At 38.0% G+C, this 11,004-nt stretch overlaps 1 protein-coding gene across 2 annotated transcripts in view; it reads right to left on the reverse strand.

The window, feature by feature from the left end:
• Window positions 1–8,864: 8,864 nt before the first annotated feature.
• Window positions 8,865–11,004, reverse strand: part of LOC107556942 (hamartin-like) — a 16,808-nt gene continuing 14,668 nt past the window's right edge. For both annotated transcript variants that reach the window (XM_016240209.1, XM_016240210.1), the window contains one exon: window positions 8,865–10,235. In XM_016240209.1, the coding sequence (XP_016095695.1) occupies window positions 9,647–10,235 (589 nt within the window). In that variant the 3' untranslated portion in view covers window positions 8,865–9,646. The remainder of the gene's footprint in view (window positions 10,236–11,004) is intronic.

Below are 11,004 nucleotides of genomic sequence, written 5' to 3' on the forward strand. Positions count from 1 at the left end.
TGTGACTGTCTGGTTGTGTGTGCATGGTAGGTGATTGTGATCAAACTAAGAATCCAAACATAGCACAATCTCATTGATTGGGAAACACTGATTTAAAGGTACGTACCCACCACAGCCACATCAGTAGGGCTCAATTACCCCTTCATTGACACAAAACACTAAAATGTGTTCCTTTTACTCTCAAAAATGAAAATTCTGCAATCATTTACTCTTACTTTCATGTCATTCCAAACCTGCATGAGTTTCTATCTTCCATTGAACACAAATTAATATATTACTCAGTGTGTTTTTGTCCATACAATGTAAGTCAATTGGGCCCAAAGTTGATCCACTTTGAGAACGATAACAAAAATTTTAATAATCGTTCAAATCCTATGACAATAGGTCAACGTCAGTTCACACCATAACTATAACGATAATGGCACAGAGGAACGTTATTGTTGGAATCACTTGCAGAACATTGTTTTTCAGCTACTAAACCATAAAAACACTGACAGACAACCAGAATACATTCAACTTTAAAAAGCTTGAGCATTTAAGCAGAGAACAAATCTTTTTGTCATCTAAACAACTTTATCTTGCATTGGTGTGAACGCTATATAGTTATTGTTCTTAGAGTAATTGGGCCTTAAATGATGACAGAATTTTCCATTTTTGGTAGTGAAATATATATGTGTGCTGGAATTTTATTTGATAGCTTAACAAGTATGATCACCTACAAGTGAAATACACTGTCATTGTAACATAAGTTTTATAAGACTTTTCAGCAGACCAAAAACATAGGCAAAACTTTGGACTCTATATTTTCATTCCTTCCACCGAACTGTACGCACAGGATTCTGGGATATATTAGACAGCAAATGACAGTATGCTGCAACTGAAGGCATGTTGAAAGAACATTGGATTCGGACATGTCTTGATGCCTTCCTTACCTCCGTATGCTGCATTTTTCAGCCCGAAGAGCCAATGTTGAACGTACCCCCTTGAATCTTCACAAATTACCCCTTGGGGAGTCTCAATGAGGGGCGTCCAGAGTAAAAACAAAGACAAAAAGGTGAGAAAAACACTAGCATTACAGGGTCACAAATGCAATAAAACATTGTCAAAATTCCAACAGATATTGGTGTCGCACCGCCTTCATTTCCAGCATGTCTCTTTGTCGGATTTGAGACTCCAGTAACGAACAGTGGCAGTGGACTCCAGACGGGCACTCTCTCTCCCCTCATGTTTGCAGTAGGAAAGGAGTGTTATTAATTAAGGATACGAAGCAGATTTTGACAAGGGTTCCCGAGTGGCAAGCGGTGTGGATTCTTGGCGTTGACCTGGCCCAGCGGGGGTAGCAAGCGCTTGTTTGAGAAAAGGGGTGGAGGAGGGTTGGGTTGGCTCCATGCTGGCAGCCAGGCCTTCCACGTCTGCGTTAGTGCTTTGAAGTGTCACCTTGAGAGAAGAGCCAGTGGCCGGGTAGTGGAGGGAGCAGGAGCAATGAAAGAAGTGGCACCGCTTGCGTTGCCAGACACAGCGCTTTTAATATTACATGGGCTCCCGTCCATCTCTCTACACATGCAGGATATTGCTTCTGCTTGATTTATTCAGAAAGTGGATCTTTCTCTGCTCCTTTTCATGCTGTGGTTCAACACCTGTGCAGGTTTTAGCCGGGCTTCTGCACTCAAGCGTGATTTGTCAGGTTCTCTGTAACTTTCGATGAAAAGTCATTAGGTGTCCGTCACTGAGTAGTTAGTCGAAGTGACAGTGATGTTTCGATCACAGGTGTTTGAACAACGATGCTTTAATGGTGAATTGAAAGGTTCAATTAAGATGGGTGGGCAGTCACAAGTCACATCATGCCATGATGTATCTATACTTCAAAAATGTTACTGTGTGTAAGACATAATGCTTATTACGCAGCTTCTCACCAAATAAATAAATATGCAGGTATTAAATTATGATTTGAGTTTAAATTACTTGATATTCATACCTGGATATTACCTTAAAGGTTCCGTACTAAATTACCTTTAGTATTTTGTATGCATGTCCTGCTGTGTCGTATTTTCTAATGTTAAGACAGCAAACCTGTCTTTATATTTTTCATAAGTGTTTCCATTTTCTCTTGTTTTAGTACTATTCTGGAGAAAATGAGCCTGCTGGGGAAAGACTTAAAAAATACAAAGTAAGCAAGTTAATAGACACATTTTTGCTGAAATTCGTTGTGCTGTTGTTGTTAACAGGCATGGTTTATTTGCTTTGCCTTAGGATTGCAAGTGTCCTGGGACAGGTGAGGGAGTGAGTGGAAGCTAGTGGAGCTACTCAGGGAGGATATCAAACTCCAGAGAGAGACAGAGGAGAGAAGAGCACAGGAGAGCAAGGAGAGAATGGAGAGACGGTTTTCTCTTCTTGAGAGAATGCTTAACAAATACATTATTTATTAGCCATTCTCTATTAGGCAAGAGAAAGCAGAGTTTTTCAATATCTTTTTTTAAATGTCACATTGTCAATGAAACAACCTAATTTCTGTAGTTTATTTTTGTGATGTAAGTTAAAAATGAAATGAATAAGTTGTATACATTTTATACAAGTACTTTCTGTACATTTTGTATTTTTGTTTTGCATATTCACATGTGTAAATAAAAGAGAAGTAATTATGTACATTGTTAATTTTTTTTAATACAGCATATAATTTTTTCACAAATTTCAAAAATTCTATGTTTATTTTTTTGTCCTGTAAATAATTTTTTTACACATTAAAACAAATTGTTCTATACATTACTGAAAATACTTTTTACAACTATTTACTAAATAGCTTAGGGTTAACATCAGAAAAGAACAACATCAGTTTTGAGCCCAGCCCTGCCTCCATGTGTTCTGGGGTCTTCGGGAGGTCAATCTCTTGGTGAATGGCCAGCACCTCCTCAGCGACTCGGAGGACAATGCGGTGACAGTGGAACGAGGCATGTCAAACACTCTGGAGACCACTCTGTATGATGTACCACTGGCCAGACAGAAAAGAAACACCAGGGTCTGGATTGTGGCACCCCATCCGTGTTGCCGTTCACTACTCAGAAGTTCCAGCAGCACTGTCAGGGCCTCCCTGCTCAGCCGAAAACCGTTAAAAAACCTGTCCAGCGCTGGCACATTCCGCTTTATCCTGCAGTTCAGGGGTCTGCTCTGATTTAGGGAAAGAAGGAAAGGAGAAATTGTTTAGAGCTATGACAACGTAATTAGTAGAAAAAATATTGAGGTACTTTTGTAAACTACTTTTAGTAACTACTAATACCACATTGGGGAAAAACTACTAGTCATATTTAAAACCTTAGCTAAAGGGGTAGTTCACCCAAAAATGAAAATTCCAAACCTGTAACAACTTGAGGGTGAGTAAATGTTTACAGAATTTTCATTTTTGGCTGAACTATCCTTTAAGTAAAAGTATTATCTTGCGTACTCTAATATACTTAAGGTATTGGGAGTAAAAGTAAAGGTATACAGGTTTGATCTGAAAAAAGAATTCGCCAGGATGGTTTTGTATTAATATTACTGCTGCACTACTGTGTATGTTGCATTTTACTTCTGAATATGTTCAAGGTTATTCAATTTAAAGTTGCCTACTAAATATACTGTTGAGTAGTTTAATCTACAACAATGCATCATGTTGTAAAAGACCATATTTTTAGTGTTGCGGTCTGTGACAAAAAAATTAAACTTAGAACATTATATTTTTTCGAGAATACTTAACGAATGTACTTCCTTATAGTCCACCTCTGATTATTTTGAAAATGAAAGTATCAACATTTTGTCAGAATACGAACACATTTTGCTAACTATATCAAAGGCTGCATCTGAAGGACTCGGACCGGTCAAACAGAGCACTGTTCAGCTGTGACAGCTGCCACTGAACATCAAGCTGTACAATGCTCTATTTTTTTATTCAGTTTTATTTTTGCTAACCTGTCTACATATGATCACCATGGTCAAGACAATAAACTATATAAAATCGCACCTTTGTAAGATATCAGTCAGCATTTGAACTGCTGTGTGTGTATTTCGTAGTTTTTCATATGAATCATTACATTATTCAAGTAAGCTCCAAGCCAATTCCTGCATTTAAAGTTGTAATCTGGCAAAGGATGCAGTAAACCAGTGTGGCCATGGTCTTGGCTAAGCCTGAGGTACATCTCACTGTCTCCTCTATTATGACGTAAAACATAAAAACAAAAATGAGCAATTCTGGCTCCAACTATCCTGGCAGGATTGTCCTCTGGTCAGCTCTCCTCTGGCACCGTTGCTATGCAACACGGCGCTAATCGGGAACCTCTGGTGTTGCAATTAGGAAATCCTGCAAAGGCGGAGCATCCTTCATGCACTTTGGAGGGCCCTTCGTGCACTTCGGAGGCCTGGCCTTCGAAGTGTGCACACTCAACTTTGGGACGCAGCTTAAATTTCCAATTGGATGGATTGAAATGATTGTCGCTTGTGAAAATTCGACAAACAACGGTTAATGTGACCGCAGTGCCTTAAAGGGTTAGTTCACCCAAAAATGAAAATGATGTCATTAATTACTCACCCTCATGTCGTTTCAAACCCGTAAGACCTTCGATCATCTTCGGAACACAAATTAAGATATTTTTGATGGAATCTGAGAGCTGTCTGACCCTGCATAGGCAGCAACGCAACTGAAATGTTCCTAAGTCCAGAAACGTAGCAAGGAGATCTGTAAAATAATCCATGTGACATCAGTGGTTCATCCACAATTATACGAAGCTACGAGAATACTTTTTGTGCGCAAAAAAAAAACGACTTTAACAATTTGTCTCCTCCGCATCACCCTGTAAACAACCAGCCTGGTCTCATGTTTATACGTAGGTATAAATACGTAACATTTACAAGCACAAAACGTACACTTTTGTACGTTTTTATGTTTCCGTTCAGATCAAATCACAGCAACATAGGAAACGGATCCGGCGTGACGCAACTGACACAGAACAGCATACGTTGTTTACTTCCAGCGGATATTCTACAAAATGGCACCAGGGTGATGCAAAGGAGACGAATTGTTGAATAAAGTGTTTTTTTTTTTTTGCGCACAAAAAGTATTCTCGTAGCTTCGTATAATTGTGGTTGAACCACTGATGTCACATGGATTATTTTACAGATCTCCTTGCTACGTTTCTGGATTTGGGAACATTTCAGTTGCGTTGCTGTCTATGCAGGGTCAGACAGCTCTCAGATTCCATCAAAAATATCTTAATTTTTGTTCCGAAGATGAACGAAGGTGTTACGGGTTTGAAACGACATGAGGGCGAGTAATTAATGACAGAATTTTCATTTTTGGGTGAACTAACCCTTTAACAAAACCGCATGGGTAACATTATTAAAATAATAAGTTAAACAATAATTCTGTCCATATTTAGATATATCTGCATTAAAAAAAATGGCGAATTGCTGGTGTGTTTGAAAGAGGAGAAAGGTAGGCTATTTTCAAAAGATTTTTCACACCAGTCCCAGATCATATAATAACAGTTTTAACTCCCCTGATTAGTTCTGACATCAGCAGCCTTTTATCTCTTCCTCCATCTTGCTTTTTTTTAAATCAGATTAACCCAAATGGGCATCCTTTAATGGCCCCTTTTTTAGAAAAGCCTAAAGAGGATGATAATTAAAATAATTAAACCACTGGGATTGGCGCGCGCATCCCTTGTTCTCTCCCTCTCATTCCTCTTTTGCTCTCTGTTCCTTTCTTCTCTCCTTTTTAAGTTTTGAGTCTACTTGGATAACAGATTCAGAAGTGAGGAAAACACAAACCACCCTCGGTTAATTGAATTTACTCTCATCTCAAAGGTCCAACTACTCAAGCTTTTTCCCCCCTCCTGTGAAACCGGATGTAGAGGTGTGTGTGTGTGTGTGTGTGTGTGTATGAGAGAGCTGTCTAAATGTGATTGCAGGGGTGGGCTCACAGATAAACGTTCATATTCATTCAATTTCTGTGCACTTTGCGTTTAGCTAAACATAAAGCAAAACATATCCTCTTTAACGATTATTTATTCATGGACTTTTAAGCTATTAATGAGGACAAATTAAGTCGTTTTTAGGGGTGTCTGTATGAAATATGCTTACCAAAATGTTCTTGTTTAGCGTTTCTGCTTCAGCAAGTGTCCATATGGAATAAACACAAACGTTTAAATATAACCGGGATTTTAGGATGCCGGAAAATGAACATGCTACAGCATTAAAATAAAATATTAATATGTTTTTTTTTTAAATCACACTGAGACACTTCAGTTCTTGGAAATATAAGGGGAAAACACGTTGCCATTCTGCAAAAATAATAACTAATCTTGTTAATTGTAATTAGTTTTGCCTTAACTGGGCTTCTAATTACACACAAGACCCAGATATACTACAATGCTGAAAGTATTTCACACATTTTCACAGTTGGATACAGTTATCCTTTAATTATAATTTTCAAATGCATGAAAAAATAAAGATGAGCCCTTGATACCAGGAATCTACAGCACTTTCAAGAGAAAACAGAGAAATAATGAAATAAAAATAAGACTCTTTATAGCCCAATCATGACTGCATGGCTGCCTGTGTCCTGACAATTTCACTGGGTTGCATTTCAAGTTGGCAAAGAGAGAAGACAGAAATCCCTTTGCTGTGAATACTTAAGATTTATACTTAAAATTTCATACAATCTTTGAAAACATTGAGGAGCAATTTCATATTTGCACTGACATCTAATTTCTCAAGTAGATTCTGAAATCACAAATTGGTATGGATTCCCTCTGCGTCCAATTATTCTGCATCAGTTTCCCTGACCCCTCAGAGTACTGCTAAATTAAACATTTTTTTCCTTTTTTGACTCAGTCATGAAATAGTCCTACATATGCACACGTTTGATAAACTAATCTTACTTTCTCAGCTGTAGCAGCTCTTGTCGTGTTTCGCTCTGCCACTGCATTTCAACAAAACGCGCAGGGACGGAATAATTGCACCATACGTGCCATATGTTTAGGTCACTATCTACATAAAATATAAGCTGTTTGAACTCCATTCGGTTCACAGACTTCACTAATATATAATATTTTGACATCGAGCTTAGTATATGAAAATTACTTATTTTGTAGATAAATAATTAAAATAAAAATCTGGCGAGAAAAAACATATTTGCTAATCTAAAATGGCAAAGATCGATTAGTAGTGTCATCAGTTCCAGACTTGCCTGCTGTAATGTACTCAAAGCACTTTAAAAACCAACTGACCAAATGGGGAGACCAGCTAAAACCAGCAAGCTAGCGTAGTTTTTTACCCCCTCGAATAGGACATATACTGAATCTTACAGAACTGTACGGAAAGTGCAAAACCTTGAATGCAATCTATCGTTTAACCTCAAATGAACACCCGTGCTAATCTGTAGATATGATTTGAGCCATAACGCTCAGGACAGAAGAGTCAATAACGATTCGACTGCACCTGTTGATTGATGGTTGATAATCAAGAACAACAGTGCCCTCTAGTGGTCGTGTAAATGTTTGTAGACAAAAAATTATTGGTAATTTTGCCTTTTTTTCAATAATAATAATTCAAATGTCTTCAGGAGGGAGAGAGAATGTTAAAGAGAACTTAATAATTCACTCTCCTTCATGTCATTTACAACCTATGTTTTTCATCTGTGGAACACGAAAGGAGACATTTGAAAAAATAAATAAGTGACAAAAGATTTTTATCTATTGTTTGTCAACAAGTATTACCCATTTAAATCAGCTTCAAATAATTACGGCCAACATTCAAGGAAGTTATGTTTCTTGCCAGCGTAGCTTGTAGGCCTCAAATTGTGTTTCATTTCCATTCCATACATCAAAGCGAAATTAATAGAGGAGGAAAATAATCAAAGACAACCCCCAATCTGTAGTGCAAAACATTGAAGATGATTTTATTTTTGTCATTCACAGTTAACACAAGCAACTGCTTTAAGAACCTTTTCCAACCTGCCCTGCCTTCTCTCCCCCAACAAACCCCAGAACTTTCATCTCCAGCAAAGGAGCTCAAATTTAAACGGTTCTTTCTTTCCACGCTGATTGTACCTTGTATCTTGTTCATTCGAAGTTTCTGTTGTTGGCATTAAAAGAGGATTGTTGTACATGCTCTAGATAGCAAGGCAGAAGGAACAGCAGAGACTTCAAGGGGACAACAGGATTTGGGAACAATTTGAGTATGACCACCACATCCGCAATTCCTAAATGACGTCCGACTATCAACATGGCCATTTTGTGGAAATTCTGAGATATTTTACACTGTCTACTTGGCATCGTACAGCTCTCATCGCTATAGTCCATATACTTTTAGCTCGACAAAATCTCAAATTACAGACCTTGAGTCTTATACTTACCTCCTCAAACTGATATGTGGTAGTATAATAGAACAAAAACCAGTACATTTAAGCTCTACAGAATACTGTCAATGTCTTATTGAGTATTTGGCACCCAGAAAGCAAACTTAGTAATAATATCCTTGAACATCTGCAGTGCGCTGAAGTGAGAGGGTAAAATACATCATCCATACTATTATCAGTTTCCTACTGAGTTTTGAGCGAATATGATGACTGAGCTTGAGACTGAAGGTTAGTATCGTCAAAGCAATTACTTGACTGATGTCTGACTTATTTATTATTAGGATAAAGCTTCAAAATGGTCATTAGATCATCTAGATTTTACTTGTGATGTTTTAGAGAGATTACAGAAGGATAGGATTCACAGGTTTGACTAGTCGTGGATAATAATCACGAATCTATGGCCGTTGTTCGTTTACGTTGCTTTATAACTTTTAAAAGCACTAGTAATACTTGTAAAGCTAAAAAGAAGAGGACAAAAAAATAAATAATTAAAAAATATATAAAAAACATGTCGAACCTACCTCTTATTGTGGCTGTATCACTTCTCGGATCCAGATTTAGTCTAGTCCAAGGCTGTAATGGATTTTTTCCGTAATCAGTAACAACTTACAGTGCAGTTTAACCCAGAATCAAGTCTGGGATACAGGCCATCTCTTTCAACACACACACACAGAAACGTAGTAAAGAAAAACATGATTTGCGCACATGAAAATGCACTTGACATGTTTGAAAGGTAAAACCTGAAGGCTTTAAAGAAACACTGACTCCTGCTTGGCACAAGCCAACCATCCAACCGACCATCCGCCTCCTGGCATCCAAGCACACACTTCAGCTCTGTGCGGGTGAGCTGTGAGGGTGTAAGCATTGTACCATTACTACAAATGAATCAATTTATATTTCTTCTAACAGCCTAAATGCAAAGCTTCCACGTGCTGCAACAGTTACTTGGTTAAAGGGAGTGGATAAATTAGCAAAAATATAACAAATAAAAGATGTAGTGGTGACATTTCTGGTGAACAACGCAGTGGGGTTACTAAAAGACATTTTGTGACCACTTCTATACATGTCGTTTTAGTCCATTCCTTCCACTTGTCCCATCTTGGGTTTTACTGCTTTATTACCGCCAAATCCTGTTGTCGGCTTGTGGAAATGGGACAGATAACACTGATAATCGAAAGAGTCTTGCCTTATGTTCTTATAATCTAAATTCGCACATCTCTCCATCCTCTACCTCCCTCTCTTTCACCATCTTTTCCCATAACTTTAGCTGTGCTCCTGATGACTTTCGTTATAGTCCATGATCCTTAACGGTTGCTGCCTAGGCCTCTCTGGGCATCTTGAGCCGAACGTGTCTCGGTTTTTGGCTCTCTGAGCATCCGGTTGGATTTCTTTAGCAGATGTGATGAGCATGAAGCTCTGCGCAGCGGTGGAGCTGGATGTACTCTTCGCTGTCGGCTCCACACACAGCTCAGTTTTCAGGCCCTGTGATAGGCCAGTGAGACGCGGAGGCAGGGCTTCGTCCTCATCGCACTGGCTCTCGCTTTTGTTGCGGAACAGCTCTCTTGCACGCATACCCAAAAAGCTCTTGGCGCTGGGGTAGGAGCCTACAGTGAGTGGGGTGTCAGAAGGGACCAAAGGTCCTGGGGGTCCCAGTGGGGAATGAGGACGGTGAGGGGGTGGTTCCACTAGGACAGGTGGGGGAGTGTCTCGATTGCCATTTACAGAGTTGGCTGAGGAAGAGCTGGCCTTGGGCTGCGCTGGCGAAAAAGTGCTGCCATTGCCGAGTGGAGACCGAGCTGAAGTGCTGTCTTCTTTGATGGCTGTTTTTACAGCACCATCCACCACTATGACACTGTAACACCAGAAACAACCACAAAAAGTCACAATCATAAGAACTTTATGTACAAAAAAAGAAGAGATTAATGCCAGGAAATGCACAATAATTCTGTAACCCACAAGCAGACCCATTTATAACAGGCTACAAAAACAGAACAAAACGGTGTCCTATTATTTTTTTGTTTTTAAGTAATTAAAAGGCAAAGTTATTTGAGGAGAGAATTATTAGATCTTAGTCAGACAGCTATTACATAACATAATATTAACATAACATGAAAAACAGCTATTTTAAAAGCATGCAATATTTGAATAATCTAAATCATTACCATAGAGTGCACAGCACCTGGCAAAACATTTAAAATGTAAATTAATTCATTTAAAAATCAATGTTTCAAAACTTTTGACAAGTACTGTGTGTATGTATGTATGTATCTATCTATCTATCTCTATCTCTGTCTCTCTCTATGTGTATATATAATAAAAAATACACACACACATATATATATATATTAGTGCTGTCAAACGATTAATCGCACCCAAAATAAAAGTTTTTGTTTACATTATATATGTATGTGTACTGTGTATATTTATTATATATATATATATATATATATAAATACACACACATACAGCATATATTTTGAACATATTTACACGATTATACATTTATATATTCATATTCTTATATTTTATATGATATAAATTGTATTTCTAGTGTATATACACATTTTATGTAAACAAAAACTTTTATTTTGGATGCGATTAATCGTTTGACAGCACTAATA

The sequence above is a fragment of the Sinocyclocheilus grahami genome, unplaced genomic scaffold, assembly GCF_001515645.1.
Source record: "Sinocyclocheilus grahami isolate Dianchi unplaced genomic scaffold, SAMN03320097.WGS_v1.1 scaffold584.1, whole genome shotgun sequence".
Lineage (NCBI taxonomy): Eukaryota > Metazoa > Chordata > Actinopteri > Cypriniformes > Cyprinidae > Sinocyclocheilus > Sinocyclocheilus grahami.